The sequence below is a fragment of the Epinephelus fuscoguttatus genome, linkage group LG10, assembly GCF_011397635.1.
Source record: "Epinephelus fuscoguttatus linkage group LG10, E.fuscoguttatus.final_Chr_v1".
Taxonomy (NCBI): domain Eukaryota; kingdom Metazoa; phylum Chordata; class Actinopteri; order Perciformes; family Serranidae; genus Epinephelus; species Epinephelus fuscoguttatus.
In genome coordinates, this window is record NC_064761.1 from 15,347,963 (window position 1) to 15,366,047 (window position 18,085).

The 18,085-nt window shown below is 40.1% G+C and overlaps 1 protein-coding gene across 4 annotated transcripts in view; it reads left to right on the forward strand.

The window, feature by feature from the left end:
- lrp8 (low density lipoprotein receptor-related protein 8, apolipoprotein e receptor) overlaps nucleotides 1-18,085 on the forward strand; it is a 232,208-nt gene that overhangs the window by 93,035 nt on the left and 121,088 nt on the right. For all 4 annotated transcript variants that reach the window (XM_049588390.1, XM_049588392.1, XM_049588391.1 and 1 more), the window contains exon 3: nucleotides 11,059-11,181. In XM_049588390.1, coding sequence (XP_049444347.1) covers nucleotides 11,059-11,181 — 123 coding nt within the window. The remainder of the gene's footprint in view (nucleotides 1-11,058; nucleotides 11,182-18,085) is intronic.

Here is an 18,085-nt window from a genome sequence, read left to right on the forward strand (position 1 = left end):
ATCCAGCACAGCACATGGGGACTCACCACAGCAAACTCAGAGAATCTGAAGATGAGAGCTTCCTCAAAAAGTAGATCTAGTCCAGTTCTTCACCAAAGTTTTCTGCTTACTTTCTGAAGGTCCCAATGAATATAAATGAAAGTTAAGGATCTCAGTTTTCTAAAGTTTGCCTCTTTCATCCCCGCCACATCGAGCTCCAGGTGAATCCTCCTTTACCACACGATGCAACCGTCACCCAGGTCTCTGTAGTCCTGCCCAGCCCTGGCAGCCCTCCATTACTTGTTTTTTTTTTTTGTCTCAAAAATCTGGATACCCTGTCTTGCCCTACAGGCTCGACTCTCCAGTGTCCAGAGAGGGAGATCATGAAATGGTAACAAGCTTCTTTGAACTGGTAGGTGGTATTTGATGTGCTGTGAGGAGCATAATATATAGTGTATTTGATCTAGCCAGCTGTGTGGATTGCTGGTCCATGAGTTCTCTTCACATCTTCAGCCTTTGTAGTGTGCGTATCTGATTCTCACAACGTACACACACGCAGTACACCGGACACACACAGGTGTGTTTAAGACCAAGGGCATTGGAATGCAGGTGCAAAGGCACTTTCTTATATTTTTGGCCCACACTTTAAACTCACATTAATGTTTCAGTTTCAGTACTAATTAATTCCTCTCTGATGATATTGAACATAGGCTTGATTCCTACTCTAGCCACAGATTAAAGTTACAGTTATGCTAGTTGGGCTTTGAAAAGTTTATGGAACTTTGTATTTGGCAGTTATAAATGTTTGGCTGCCATTTGAGTTGCCCTTTTATTTTCAATCAGTCCATGGGCGGACCATGTGTTGATTATTTCTTTGTTTCTCCTGTTTGTGAGTGGATTACTGTAGTTGGTATTCAAGCTAGTAGAATCAAAAAGTCAGAAAGTTCAAACGGATTACAGATGAATAAAATGCTACACCCAATCCCTGCCTGCTGTCCGTCACTTTGCAATTAGCGGGGTCTCGTATTGGCAGCACTGTGCTCCTGTTGTATTCTGGTCCTTTTTCCACAATATCTCTCTGTCTCCAACTGATTATTGGGAAACTGGACAGGCCTTTAATCACCTCAAAAGACCAATATTATACTTGTCTACTCTACTCCATCCCGCTCTCAGTCTCTCGCTCACACATACTCAGACACACATACGATTCATGGAGTATTCTCCACTCCCTCACAGTTGTGGTTCGACCTCCACTTGCTGATTAACGGTCTCTTTCCCTCTACTGACACGCTACGTTCTTTAGCTCTTTAGCCGATCACAACAATGTGGAGGACCATCTATTTCCTCTCCTCTTTCTCTCACACTCACTCTTTCTCCATTCTCTCTAGCTCTCTTTCCTCTCTGTCTCTCATTTTTCTCCCTTTGCTCGCTTGTGCTTGCTCTTTCCCGGGTTCTCCTTTCAGCTTGTTTACAGCCAGAGACTTCTTTTCTCTGTTTGTCTTTAATGCATGGAGTTTTGTGCTGAGTTGTGTGTGTACTACACCTAGCTGTGCAGGTCAAACAGTCACCTTTTCCAGATTAAGTCTAGGAAATATACTTAGATTTCACTCTTTTAAAAAAGATAAAAATAGAGTCTTAACTTAAAACCATTTAGACTTCTAGTGATTGGATATATTTGTCAGAATAATGTTGGATGTAAATACAAGCTAGAAAAGGCTGAGGCCGAACCATTTTAATTTTCATAATCATCAGCTCATACAGACAATCTTTATTCAGCATTAAGCAGGCTTTTCATCTTTACACTACGGAGGTGACCGCAGAAATAATATCCAGCACTTAGTGATGAAGGCCTTTGTCTATTTCTATCACTTGAATTTGGTTGGTTTGGCTACTCAGATGGACCTTTCTGGTACGTGTTAATAGCTCAACAGACTTTGATTAGAATCTTAGTAATGGAATACCTGAGCAGTGTGACATGGTTACCACAGTATTTTCTCTGGCTTTTCTCCATGTACACAAAACAGACTGGGTCAGTTTTGGCTTGTCTCCAGGTTTCTCCTCAGTAGTGAGGTGAATTCCAACTGGGTGATTTTTAGACCAATTTTCTCCAGCTTGCTGTATTTGAATGCCCTCGTTGTGATAAATGTTATTTTTTGCTTTGGGTAGAAGTAAGGTAAGAGTTGGTTTGGCAGGGTTTGTGTGGGGATAACAAATGTAGCAAACAGAAAAAGTGATATTTTGTTGATGGTTTGTTACCAGCATTTGGGAACATTTTGATTAAGACTGGGTGTCAATACTCCATACCTTCAAGGTATTGACTCTAATAACCAAGTACCAAGTAGCATTGAAACGTCTCCAGTCAAAGAACACCTGCATTCGATCCTTTATACCCTGGGTGTCTGGTGAAGTTGAGCACCACATATTGGATGGAGTTAACAGGTCAGGGTGCCTAGATGCCACAAAAAGGTCAAAATTTTGGCTACCGTAAAACTTCAATCAAAAGCCAAACTCCAATAAAACGCTTTCCCTTTCAGACAATCTCTAAACATCTATTTTTTTTACTGACAACATGAGCACCCAAGTATAATTAATTCAGATTTACCACCATGGTAAACAAGAGAGATGAAAAAGGTAGTTATTCTCTACCTCATAAAGTCATAAAGTTTGACCTTGTTGGAGCGAGATCAAATTAATGATTGTAACTGACACAGCCTAATTACATAGCCTAATTTTTATAAAAGTAATATTCATACTGGTTTAGATAAACAGTTTGATATATTTACCATCTTTGCTGAGCAAGAGTTTTGTGTGAAAGGAGTTAAAAGTCTGTCCCATATAGATGCCTGTCCGAAATATACTGAGTTCACTGATTGAAGCAAATAAAGCCTGGGCGATTAGCTGAAGTTTCACGGTACACTGCACTCCAAGCCTTTGACTTTATGGACATCAAATGTAGTACTCTATTGGTATCGGTATAGCTTTAAGGGTATTGGTGTTGGCACTTGGTATTGTAAATTTATAAACAATATACAGGCCTAATTTTGATAAAGGTAGAATTCAAACCCAGTACAATTTCTACAAAGTCATAGGAATGAATAAAGGTAAACAAATATTTCGTTTTATATATATGTAAATGAGACAATAAGGATATTACCTGCAGGGAGTTCCTGGTGCGTAATGGAAATGTTTACTGATAATGACTCTCTGATCAACCAGTCACTTGCACACATAATACTGTACAGCTCCACACAAACAGCTGGTGTCTGATGCTACAGGTAATGTTTCTACTGTTAGTCTGGGAACACTTCCAATTGCTTTTGGTGGGCAATAAACACCGACTGTAAAAACATTCCAGCAGTCGATTTGCTTGAAAGCAGTTGGAAGCAAACAGTGAACCATCCTGAATTGAACTTGAAAACAAATCTTTTGTTATTTTTACAGTATCTTTATCTTGAAAAAAAACAATCTGCTTTTACCAATGCAAAGGCTGGTGAGCAAAGAAATCTTTGTTCTCTCGCACTTGGAACTTAAGCAGATTAAAAGGTGTCGGTGTCTCTGACTGAAGGCTGGTAAATAATCTCACAACAGCAGCGGCTGTTTCAGACCTTTGTTATTGAAGCAAATCAACATTTCAGGGACTGCAGTCAACAAATCCTAATTAGAGGTGACACAGTGTTCCCTTAGCTATTATTGTGCTGTTGGATGTTTTATTTCCATTTCCCTTTCATTCTGTGCGTGTTTGCGTGTGTGTAATGAGGTGTGTAAATTGAAAGACTTGAAGGAAGACGCTGACCTTCACCTGTTCCCAGGTCGAACAATAGCGTCCCAAATCATGTCGTCAGGAGTGTGTGGCGAAGAATCCTAAGAGGTGTCCAGCTTGTGTGTGTTGTGTGGAAGGGGTTGAGGTCATATGAACGTGATTGGGTCAGCGTAGTCACTCATTGATCATGGGGGTCTGCAGAGCGTGACATTAGTTGAATGTCAGCAGAAGATTAACACACTGCGTCTATAGAAAAGGTGGACAGTTGTTGAACCTCTTAAGTGGACTCTAAACATACCCCCATGCATCTCTTTAATGAGCATTATTTTAATGGTTTGACCTTGCATGGCCCTATAAAGGTATGATATTTACATAGAGCATAAATGTTACCCCACATTTGCACTTGGCCAAATGAAGTCAATATGACATCATATAAAGATACATAGAGAACAGCTATGGTACGGTTTGATAGGCCTGTTAGAGGGTGACACAGGAGTGGATTTTCACTCCTGTCCTCTCTATCCTGCTCCCATAAAAAACTGTTGTCCCGTTCCAATACCATGACAGAATGAAAAAATCCTTACCCAACCCAATCCCAATTGTCTTTCTCATATCTTTATTGTAGTTCTGTTTGTGTTCTTGACTGTTGCAGTACTTTGCCTTCAATTGTATTTCCCCTGCAAACCCCAAGGCAAATTCCCTGTAAATAAAAACCTTTCAGATTCTAACTGCTACAACCATGTGGCAAATAACTAGCACTTAGTCAGTTCCCTTGCTGGTAACACATAATGAGAATTACTATAAACACTCCAATGGAAATTAGCATTGTGATCGTGATAAAGTCTTATTCCCATCCCGCCGACTCGACCCGTTGACTTTTTTCCTGTCCCGTCCCAGTCACGTGATAAATAGTAAAATTGACTCTCATCCCTGAGTGATCCTGTGACCCACTGGGAAAAAAATGGCAGTCTGTATTGGATACCTCATATCTTAACAGTGTATTGTTAGCACAGCTTTGGTGAGCCTTTAGAAACAAAAAAAACCTAGTGTCTAACTTAACAACATTGTATTTTCTTCAGCTTCCTAGATTGCTATACATGTATGTGCCATAGCACACAAGTGTATCTTTCAACCAGTAAAAAAAAATTATTTCAGAGAATCCGTGAGTACTGTAAAAGTTGTTTAAAATACCAGCATGCAACAGTTAGGTGATATCTAATATAAAGATGGCATATTTGGAGTAGACTTATTTCAAATCATCTTATATGTGATGTAAGGGCAGCTGTGGCTCAGAGGTAGTTTTGGCAGGTGGCAGTTTGATCTCCAGTGTACATGGCGAATTATTCTTAGGCAAGGTACTGAACCCCATGTTCCCAATGGGTGTTCCATTGGTGTGTGATTGTGTGTGAATGGTTACTGAGTAGCAGGTAGCAACACGTATGGTCGCCTCAGCCACCAGTGTGTGACTGTGTGTGTGAGTGGATGAATGTGCCATGTAGAAAAAGCACTTGGAGTTGTTGGAAGACTAGAAAAGCGCTATGGCAGTGCAGTCCATTTACCATTTACAGTAAATGTGTGACACCAGGGTACCTACAGGTCATTAAAAAGTCTTAAAGTGTCTCAAATTCAATATTACAACAATAAGGCTTTCAAAGTCATTAAATAGTCTTAAATTTGAATTTGTTAGGTCTTAACTACTACAAGCATTTTATCTAATGTCATTTCTCCATTTTTTCTTTTTGTGAGAATGAGTGAAGCCTTTTTATGTAAAAGTCCACATATACTGTCATTTTATGTTATACTTGCACTCACTTGTTGGGAAAATGTAGACTGACTAACTCACTTACCTCTGCACAAGACCACATACAGTACTACTTGCCTGTGATGCTTAAGTAAAACATGATTTGTCCAGAAATCGGTCCTAAATTTGATTTAAAAGTCTTGAACATCTGTCTTAAGAAGCATTGAATTTAATTGTCCAACTCGTAGACACTCTGTACACCTTTACATCATATTATAAACAAGCTCTATATGATATTCAAAGCATATCCATAATACAGAGGTTGCATACATGGCTCTCAACATGGAGGTGGCTGAGCTAGCAGCTAACAGTGCTAACAACAGCAATCACGCCAACAGAGCTAACAGAGTCAAATGGATGGTGGGTGCTATGCTTCCGCAATGACGCTGTCCCAGTATTAGCAGTAACTGCCATATGAGCACAGTGCAGAAATCATGAAATGATATAAAATATATGAGAATCTGACAGTGCAATTTAAAAGTGCACAAAGTTAGTTATGACTAAAGAATGTGCATAGAATCACCTTGTGAGCAAGCTAGAGCCCCTCTGGTCCGTCTGCTATTGCACATAAATATTAATCACTTTTTCCATCAGGGGATAGAGGACTAAAATAACTCAACACCTCAAATCTAGGAGAAGGGGTTGTTGATAGGCAAGGGTGTGTCACCATATGTATGTGTGTGTGTGTGTGTGTGTGTGTGTGTGTGTGTGTGTGTGTGTGTGGTTGCCTGGTGTTTGTCCCCTGCACATTCATTCACACACCTCATAAGGCAGGTTTAGGCTGTTCCATATGGATGACACTCGTATATGACAGGTCGGGGTGCATCAGAATGTAAATGTAAGCGGCTGTTTGTGTGTGCATCAGCAACTCTTGAGAGGCATGGGAAGATCTCTGTTTGAATGTGCAGATTTTCTACACGTTTGTTTTAATGTGAGTGCAAATGTCCACATATTTTATACTCACACACTCACGTGTGTGTCTGACCACCAGTAAGAGTAGATCAGTGGGATGTGTGGACTTATACATGTATTGTTGTTTATCTCTTTCTCTCTGTAATGTTGTTGTTTTTTCATTGTCAGTTCCCAAGCCTGTCGCAGCTGATAAATGAGTTTTATTTGCATGCTTATTTCATTACATTAAAGCTTTCTTTCCAAAACGTTGTACTGTATATTCATCTGTGGGAAAATTTCCTTTTATAAAACTAATCACTATTCATTCAGTATTCAAAACTCCAAACGGCTGCACTCTCATAAATGTAATTCTCACTTTTCAAGATGGATGATAATAGCTTTCCATAATGTGCTTTATTGAAATACCACCATCTTTTACTTACAGTGGGGTTGTCAGTTTCAAAGTAAAGTCTTCATACTGAACATATGCGTTCTGTAATTATGAGTCTTTCTTCAACAGATGATTAAAAATGTCCACTTATCATCACATATTCCACAAAACCTGTTCTGCAGTTGCTCTAGATTGCTAAAGTGGCTGCTCACATTGTTATGTTTCTTTCTTATCTTTGCCCAGTGCCACTGTTGAATAAACGTGTGAGAAACATCATTCATCCCGAGGTTAATTAAAAGCATATTTTATTTGCTCACTGAGGAAAAGCCACTACTCAATGCCTTTGGCCCCCGGAAAAAGAAGGGGCCAAGGTGAATCGTATTATTTTCCCTTTTGTCGTCAAGATAAGAAAAATACGAGTTAAGGAAAGGGTTGTAGGAAATTGATAGGCTTATGGTTTGCTGGCTTCTGCATTTTAATTAATCCTCTTGAGTGTGACATGTTGTAAGCCAGTCTGTCACCTGCACCATTTTGCATCCCCAGCTGAATTAAACAAGCTGCTTTTGGGCAGGATTATGAGGACCAACCAGTGATAGGAGATATGATATGAAGGCAAAGGAAAACTATTTATTTGTGGGTGTCTGATATCAGCTTTGTTGTGATCTCCAGTAGTATTGTGAGTTATAATGCCCAGTGCATGCTCTCTGTGTGGCTACAGCCGGCTCTGTTATCGGGCTGAGATGGAGGGAATGATGAGAAAAACAGGGAGGGTGGACAGGAAGAGATGAGATTTATGCTAACATGCTGGTTGGAAGGAAAAGGATTTATTCAGTCCTTTTCCTGTGAAGACTGATGCCATTACACCAGACCCCACCTCAGCAGCCCCTTCCCCTCTTGTCTTTCGTTTCTGTACTCCCTACTCTCCCTTTTTTCTATTTACCTTTTGTCTTTGGCTCCGTCTACTCCCCAGGGACACGCTTTTCATTTATTCTAGGCCTACACCTTCTTCCATTCCATCCTTCTCATGTCTTTAAGCCTCCCTTTTTCCTTTTTTTTCTCCCCCCTATCTACTTAAAATCAATACTCTGCACTGGCTTGTCTCTGTCTTTTCTTCAATCAGCCATACATTGTCACCCATATAAATGCATTTCGATATACATGTAGAAAGCACTGGTCCCCATAGCTGAGATGCTGTCAGTCCCTCCAGCATGTACTTCATTATTATGGCTCCCACTTGTGCCATCAGTCATAACACTGCCTTTTACCTCACACCATAGGACATCCAAGGCTACACACATAAACAACAAGCTAATAAGCCGGCTAGCTCCTCCTTTGCTAAGTGGAACGGGACTGTATATAACACAGTGCCAGACCCATTTCTTGTGTAGTTCAGCAGTTTAAATCAGTGCGCTGAGGCTGTCCTGCGAAATTCCTGTAAAAACAAAGGGAAGTTTAGACTGAAAAGCATGTCGTTGTTGTATGGATTTTAAAAGCTTTTGCACTTTAAACCAAACTTTAAGAAATTAAAAAAGGGATTTTATGAATCTGTCTGGCAGAGTGGATGTTGTGTTCTCTTCAGTTATCATCAAGAGAATAATTGCTGTAATGACAAAGTGATAAAGACATCCTCCTTTCTTTCTCAGTTTCATATTTGTTTGTTATTTTTCCATCTTAGAAATCAATCTCACACTGGAGCTGTGAATGGTGTAATCACAGGTGATTAGAGGACAGGGAGCTTTAGTGGGAAAAATATGATATAATTAGCCGTAGATCCATACCGTATCATCGCCTATACATGATGCTGATGACGCCCTACTCTCTGCCACCCTACATTTTCAGCTGGTTTAAACAAAGGGTCGATGAGGCGGTTTAACACCAGGCTCACATGAAGGATAATGGAACAGTAGCAGTCAGAGTTGCTCTTTTTCACACACACAGACACGCACACACACTTTCTTGCCATTTGTCAGCCCCCTTCTTTGTACAGTATATTTCATCATGGCGAGGCAAGGCATTGCTAACACGGCAAGCGAGTGCTTTCTCTTGTTCAGTGGCTCTCGCTGTCAGGGAGAGGGATTTTTTTACCTCAGCCCATGACAGACTCAAGTGCTTCAATTTTCCCCTTGCTTGGAGAAAATGACTGCACAAAACCTTTGGAGTCCATAGGGTATCAGAGCGCCGCTACACAGAGCCAGAGCTGGTTCTGCACACACTAGGCTGGACCCTAAAGGAAAGCTCTGAATGAGACAGTTCAGGTAGACATCTGCAGGGATGCTGCTCTGCTCACATGTGACATGCTTTATTTGCTGCACCATATATCCATCGCACTCTTGCAAACTGCTAAAGCTGTCAATGCACTGCTCATTCAGTCTGCATAAAAGCAAACCTGCTCCTCCAGCAGAGCAGCAGCCTGTAAGCACTTTTATTGGATTTATTCTTCAGATAGTACTTAATAAATCTGTTCCAAGTTGTCACATGTAATATGTTGCTTTGCCCAATCCAACTTAATGAAACTTAAATTCTTAATGAGCCACATTTCATAAGTACCTATAACACTGAATTTAAGTAACTAATCAGTTTGGTCATCATGGACAGAATTTCAACAATAATTTACAAAAAGTAGAACATCACTATGGACTCAGCAGGAAACTGGAGACTCTTTCATCCATGCTGGATCTTTGTCAAGTAAAAACAGTTGTACACCTTCATGTACACACACACACACACACACACACACACACACACACACAAGTTGGCAACTTGGTGTGAAGAAGAAACTTCCAAAGTCTCACCTGAGTAACAGCCCTGATCCACTTAACTCAACCTCAGAGAACAGACACCAGCAAAGGCTGGCTAATCAAACGCCTCTTGTTCCCTCACCTGTCCTGTCACAAGTTGCGTAAGTACACACGCTGGTGGTTCAACTAAAATTGATGCCTTGTTAAGTGCATTTTGACCTAGTGCAAGAACACAATCATTAACAAGTGTCTACACTACATTTTGAGCTACAGATTTATTTAGAATGTATAAATAGCCTATATGACAGTAAAAAAAAAGGGGTGATTAATTCTAATCTAATGTTTCAGAGAGCAGGAAGAATGTATTTTTTGTTTTACACCACTTGATTATAGAGAATAAACAATCACACAAAATCATGTCTTATTGTACTTAAAAAAATGAAAACATAAAAGTCTTAATGACGTGGACAAAATGTGGTATGGATGTAGGGAGTTTGCAGCAGATGACAGCCCTTGAATTCTGTCATTACTGTGCTAGAAAAATAAACACCGATGTGGCATGTACAGTTTTAAGATTCTCTTAAACCACCATTTTCTCTGATTGGACCCACACTGCTGGATCTGATATTTATTACAGACACTCAAATTCAACCCGGAACAGCCTCAGTGTACAAAAATGTGTAGCACCTGAACAGAAGTACAATATTTTTGAGATATTTCATTTTTGTGCATTTGGATCATTTTAGAAAAACAGGAATGTCATTTAACCCCCCCGAAACCTGGAGTGACATCACTTTTCTTGTGCTGCTTTCAGACACATTTCGCAAGTACTTAAACCTTTGAACCCGGAGCGAAATTAGTGCGATTTTTTTAAAAAATATGGGAAAAAGGGCAATGAGCAACTTGGTAAGAAATGCCCAACAACTTGAAAAAAATAAATAGATTCAGAAAATTATTTAAATTAAAAAAAAATACTATGGGAAAAATAAAATAGCTAGGGCAAAAATGTATGTTTTTTTTTTTAAACTTTCTTTTTTTTTCCTTTTCCTTTTTTTTTTTTTTTAGATTTTATTTATATATTTGTTTATTTATTTTACAAATTTCCACAAATTTTTGGGGTAATTTCTGCTTTCATTGCTCATTGCTTTCTTTACATGTTCTTGAAAGAAATCAAGCCAATTTGCTCAGGTTTCAAAGGGTTAATGTGTTTTTATTGCTGTGAGATGTCAAAACAGTTCAAATTTGGCCCTATCAGTCTGTGAGGTTTTCACATACATTGTCGTCACTTGTCAGCCATTATGTCCAGTTTCTCTATATGTTTACTGTCTCTATTCAGACATCACTTCCTGTGCTCCAATTAAATATGTAATTCAATCCAATGGAACTTGGAATAAGTTGATTCACTATTCATATTATAACGACCAGAAGAGAGTAGCTTTGCTGCCTAACTGTTCTTTGAGCCACACAGTAATGTTGCATGTTTCCTTTGTCTCCACAGCAAAGAAGACATGCGCTACCACAGACTTTGCCTGTAAGAATGGACAGTGCGTCCCCGCTAGGTGGCGCTGTGATGGAGAACCGGAGTGTGCAGACGGTTCAGACGAGGCTGATGCAATCTGCAGTAAGTAGCCGTACAAACACATCCACAGACAAACCATGCCACAAAGGCAAACATGCAAACACAGACAGAGGGGAAGGCCGTGAACACACAGTCAGGGAGGTCAGGACACACACACACATTTGGCATGTCTCAAATGTGTTACCAGCTACAAGTCTAAGTGTGTGTGTCTGTATGAGTGTGTGTTCATTCATGTATAAGGAAATGAAAGTCTATAAAAATACACACATTTTCTAAAACGCGCATACACACCAGCATGATGTAACTGTTCTTGTCTCTTTTACAGTCATGTAATTTGTGTTTGAACTAGTTGACCTCCACACACACACACACACACACACACACACACACACATTTCCTTGGGCATAAAGCACTCCCAAGGTTGCTCGGTCCCAGTGTGACACATTTTGCCGCGCTCCAGCCGCTGTGCCAACCTTCTCTTTCTTGCACATTGCCTCAGAAAATTGCTTTCAGTTGCTTTTTTTGTTGGCTGCACCATCAGATGCAGGACATCCATATGGTTTGATCAAGGCCATCAAGGGCAAAAGAGTGCACAAAATGTCTGCTTCTTTTATTATTTCCTATGGAGCATGTTTGGAAAAGTGAGAAATAGAAATAATTACCCACCCCTAAATCCCTCTCAGTATAACACAGCCAAAGATTTTCCATGAATTAAATGTCCAGTGTGTCAGTTATGACATGCATCTTAAAAGCGTTACTGCATTGTGAGAAGGTTAACATATTATTTCTTAAACAGTGATAGAGAGTGTTTTGACAGTTTTTATTAAGGATGTACTGCTGCTGCTCATTTTGTAGGACTAACACATATTTTCTGCAAAAACTGAATGTAAATGTGACAAAGGAGTTTCTGCAATTCAGCCACTATAGCTAAAAACTACAATGACCAATGTCAAAAAAGCATATACTTCGCATAGAAAATAGTTTCCTGAAGCTGTTACATTACACAAACCAATTTACTGTCTAGTTATAAAGAGGTATTGTGGATAAAGTAATGTATGTGAGGGTCATTATCACTGTTAACAACCTACAGACCATTTACCCAGTGCTGAAATACTTCAAAACATCAGCATGTGTGATTTTTAAAGCAAGTGTTTTCAGCAAACACCAATGTAATTATGAAAAATGGACCAATGCCTGTAAACAGACCTCACCTGTTACACTCTTGTTTAAAAGGTTGGCAGTTGGTGAGGTCGCTTGCTGCCACAATTACTGAAAATGGAACACTGCCCACTGTGATTACTGGATTTTTTAATCAGCAGAGGTAACCCACCATTCACAGGAGGGGAACTGAGCCAGAAAGGTGTGATGAGTGTGTAGTGGGGCAGATAGAGCATGTGTGTGTTTGTATGCTTGGGGTAAAGGATGAAAATCAGAATAAGAGTGGTGGTGAGACTGAAGTGTGAGGTGCTAAGCAGTGTTAAAGGACTGATGCTGAAAATTTAAAAGGCTGTAACGAAAGATGTGAACGTAGAGGTCAGATTATTATTCTGACACAAGGCTTTTCAGGAGCTGCAAAATAGCTCTGCAAGTTTATGAACTCCTGATCTGCTTTGTGTTAGTTTCAGTGATAGGAAAGGGTTTACATATAAAACCAGAACAATTCAAGGAGAGTGGAGGGTTGGGAGTTTATAGCGGCTTTAAAAAAGTGAGTCAATGACTGGGTGAGAAAAGACTTGAGAAATAACTGTATGAAATGTGTACTGTATGCATAGTTGTGGTTTGCATATGGGTTTAAGAGAGAGGCGTAAAAGAGGTCTAGATGCTAGGGTCCCAGACTAAGAATTTTCCTAGTTGACCAATAGTGGGGCAACACAATGGTTTGAGTTCAAGGTGTGAGAAAGAATAGTATCAGTAACATTGTTAACACTGTGCTACATTACAGAGAAATACAAAACCGCACTAATGAACCTTCATTAATATAGGCCTATATTTTATCTACAAGTGCACGTCACACACTGGGCGAGCCGCCTGTTAATGACGCTGTTGGTAAAGTAGTAATGATTGTGCTAATGGCTAATGGGCATGTAGCTAATTACATTTTTTTACATGATATGTCATGTTTGGAGTCGACGAATGATAGGCAAATGTTTGCCGGCAGAGTTTACATATCACCTTGGGTTTGTCGTTCACCTTCTCAAAATGATCCCACACTTTGGATTTCCTGTCCGACATGTTATTAACTAGCCTGTGTAATAACCGCAGGTACCAGACCCGGAAATTAACGTGAGTTCTGTCTGACTGCTGAGTGTGGCCACTTCCTGTGTAGGGTTGGGTCAGTATGAGGAAAAAAAAAACGGTCGGGTTTTTGTGAAAAACCGCATCAAGTCGGTAATACTGGATTTTCGCCACTTGGGGGCGCAGTTGACTCATTTAAAATAAAAAAGACCATAGGACAACAGAGTGACAGTAACACGTTGTTTCTTTTATTCCTTACAAATAAATTTTGCAGCCTACTCAATCAGTGCAAACAAGGGTTGCCTCCTTTGTCTGGCTCAAAGCCAAAGTGTTGCCATATTGGCACATTCTTTGATTTCTTCAAGACTAAATTGTCCGCCATTATCGACTCCCCATCACTGTTAAACTCCAGGCTACAGTACGGGCCTTGGCGCATGCGGACTCGCACCCCCTAGCTCAGTCCCCGCCCCACCCCCAACCCCCTTCTCTCTCCTGTTCACCATGTGCGTGGCAAAGAGGCAGACACAGGCTGGAAATGACGTATGCGGTCTGGTCAGTCTCAAAAAAACAAAACAAAACAAAAAAAAACAGTCCAAGACGGAGTACCGAACCAAATTGGTATTACAAAGAACCGACCCAACCCTGTTCCTGTGTCTGTCTTTTGAAATTAAATTCCAGCATGGTCCAGTCATATAGGTTTTGATTCACAGTAACAAGGCACAGCTCCTAAAAGACTGTCACTTTTTTGTTTTGTGAAAATTGAAACCAATGAAATCTTGACAAATAATGACCTTTCTGGTCGACTAACGTATGGCTGACTATTAGTGAGAAGCTCCATTAGATAGGGGTGGGAATCACCAGAGGATCCACGATACGATATTATCACAATACTTAAGTCACGATACAATATTACTGGGATTGAATATATTGGGATTTATTACGATGCTATGCTGTATCAACTTTCCCCCTACCCCTACTATTAGATGCTGAGGGCTTTGAGTAAATGATAAACTGATGATTTGGGGAAAGACCATGCCCCAAATATTAACACTGATGAAAGTAGCATCCTATTTGTTTAAGGTGATCCATTACCAAGCTACCACAACTATGTCTTGCAGTCATTTTGTCTTTTTACAACAAGTCAGTGCCTTGTTCAGTTGCCTTTTTAAAGCAGCTTTTTAGGACTGAGCCTTTGAAGGCCACATTCAGATCGAAATAAAACAAAACACATGCTCTTTAGTCAGACAACTGTGTTGGCACAGTCTGGGTGCCATTTAAAAAAAATTGGAATTTTATAGTGAAGCAGTCCAGGTAAAATACCTCACAGCACCTACCATGATAATTCCAATGCCATGCTAACTTTCGAGAGTAGTTAAATCCAAGCTCAAAGCAGTATCAAGAGCTACGCAGTGTCGGTGCATCTGATGAGCATTCATACTTGGTTTGGATTTCATCTTCCAACTAATGCCAAAAGATTGTTGTACAGTAGTAGTTAGAGTTTGGAAGTCTTCTTATAAGGAATCAGCAGAGTTGTAGGGTGCTTTATAAATATCATGAGCAAGATGTTCAGTAGCAGAGTTGAAACTGGTCTGGCATACCATAAAATTCACTGGCATTTCACAGGGCTTTACATATTAATCTCCCACGTAACCAGTGTTTTCTCAAAGATAAGTCACAGAACAGAGCAGAACTGCTAGAGGTCAGTCTTTCCACTTCTGTCTTATCACAAAACTTTCCATATGGCTGTATCTACAGACCGGCTCCTATTTGCAATTTTTATTAAGATGATTTTCAAAGAGGTGATCAAAGAGCCCTTTGAAGATTCTCAAAGTAATAAGTCTGATTGGGATAGGCCAAGGACATGTGTGGGTATGTGTGTGTGTGTGTGCACATGCTTATAAAGGGTGTGAGTGTGTATACCAGCATCAGCGTGTGTATGAAGCGAGTCAATGCTTGTATTTAGTATTCATCACAAGGTGAATCTGTAAGTCATTTCATCAGATTAGTGGACTGGTGGTTAAGTCTCATTATGTCTAATCAAGGTCAGACGCTTTGAGTTCTCCAATTTTCTCAGCCGCATTGATCCTCACAGCTGTCTGTGTGTTTGCATGCATGCGGCAAAATGTGTGCATGTTTTAAATGTGTAGTTCCATTAGGTGAGTAACTGAAGTACTGCTAGAGCTGAGCAATATAGGAAAACAATATTCTATTGAGGCATACACAGTTTTAAAATATGATACCGACAGATCCTCTGGTTAATTCACTTTCTGAAAACTGAAGTTACTTCATTAGCTGATGCAAAAGTTTTGTAAATCCAATATTGCCATGAGCACATACTAAAAGGATAAATGGTGATAAATTCTCAGATCGCAGACAATCATGAGAGACAAATTAAAGTAAAAAACAACCAACTTGTTCTCAGCCCTAGGTCGTCAAAACCATCAATTTGGCACACCCTTGGTGTCTTGTAGCCACAGATGGCTTACCCTTTAAGCAGGATTTATACATGTGTGTCAGCTCTATGCAGAGACTATACCATAGCCTACGCACGTGGCTTAAACCTTGGTGAGCATTTATACTTGTGCAGTGGTGTGTCATTGTCACTCTGCAGTTACACCTGCAAAACACTAGTCAGCAGCGGGGTTTCTGTGAAGGGCTGTAAAGTTTAGTCGATTGAAAACACATTACACATGGCATAAGTTGGCAGTGACAGTTTCAAACACAAGTACACAAATCGGCATCACTGTAACTCACAGCATTCACAGACAAAGTATTTGTCTTTTGTTGGACACATTTTCCCCACAAATAGAACGTGCTAATGCGTTTAGCACAAGACTATGGCATTTTCAATTGTATAAATTAGCCTAGAGGCTAGCAGACTTTTCCCCTGCTCATATGAATTCAGGGCAAACAGCATCATTTAACAAAGGTAACGCTACAAAGTTTGGCTCCATTACAACTTAAAAGGTTCACCAACAAAACAGCTGTCTTATACTCAGAACGTTTTCCAAACAAATATAACATGCTGACATCATTAGCACAAGCCTATGTCATTTTACATTGTGTAATTTAGCCTTGTGACCAGAAGCCAGGATAAATTACACACAAGACTTTAAATGCTATTTTGTAGAGGCTTTATTGTCCTCACAATTTATTGTTTCTAATCTGTGAAATTAAAGTAAATAAAAACTTTGTTTCCACTGAGGGAAATGGCTTCAGCTTACAAAAATAGACAGGAAGTCTGCGTCACCAGGATGCATAGTTAAATTCCTTGGGAGGTGCATGTCAGGCTACAGCATAGGTTCTACGTCTCGCAGAGCCTCACCATAGGTATGTCCTCAATTCAAACCAGAAATATAAATTCCACTGTAGTGTCTTTATGTGACACACAGCTGAAACACATTGTAACATGTGGATAATAGTGTGAAAGGGTCCTGGTCAGGTTTAGACAACAAAACTTATTGGTTAGGTTTGGGGAAAAAAAAAAACTTTTTTGGCTTAAAATAAGCATGTTTGTTATGTAACGATAACATAAGGTGGTGTAAATATGTTACTTGAGTGATGTCAGTGAGTGATGACCATATGTAACATTATGTAACATTATATTAAAACAACATCTTCTTTTGGTTTCACACAGGACATCAACTGTGGTCTCCTGGGTGAAAGTCTTGCTTTGTTTGAACCCATCAACCGCCGCTCCTTACCACCCTACGTTGACTTTCTTGCTCTTTATATTATGTCAGTTGCTCTGGGTCAAGTCAGTTATTACCGTGGATGGATTTACATTGAAGTTAAGTGAAAGCGGATGCCTTTGGTATTAAGAACACACACTGAGGGGCATGACAAAGCGTCTGTACTTGATAACTTGGGGATGACAGCGGGCTGAAAATGTAATACGAAGGTTTTGGGCTACCACAATCTACCAGAGCAGCTTTCATGGCCTTGGGTATATCTTGGGCAAGTCTTTTCCAAAATATATTCCTTCCTTTGCTGTTTTGATGATGCCGATGGAGAGCACCGTGTAACATGTCAGCCCATATTCTCCAAGGGGTGTCGTACCACTCAGTGACTCCTTGTTAAAATCACAGAGAACAGTCTATGTTTCATTCCCTTGCTATGTCCTTAAACCCTCTGAATCGCTATCTACCAGCCTACCATCTTGTATCACATCCTTCTCTCTGTGCTCTCGGTCTTCCCTGCTGTACGTCCTCTACTTTCTGATCTGAGTTCAGTTTAAGTAATGCCTTTGATTGAATTGATTTCCCTAGGAGGGAATCGATGAGCTGATCCCCGAGACCCCTGGTCGACTGCTGATTAACTATGGACCTCAGATGATGCCTCTGAAACCACACACAAACACACACACACACACACACACACACACACACACACACACACACACACACACACACACACACACACACAGGCTCCTCAGGAGCTGTCTGTAATTACACATCTGAAAATGAATCTGGGCCTAGAGGGGATTCTGGAGAAAATGCTCAATCAGGTGATGCATGTGTCTGCACAATGTTCTTCACTGATCCCAAGTGCAGACTTCATCCCTCAAAAGTAGTTGCAGAAGCATCATCATTAGTAGTAATATGAGTACCATAGAGTCTCTACATTGCTGAACAGATGCCAGTAGCCTGGACTGGATGTGGTTGGTTTATCATTTTCCAAACTTGAAACAGTGTCAAAAAGTTCATTAACA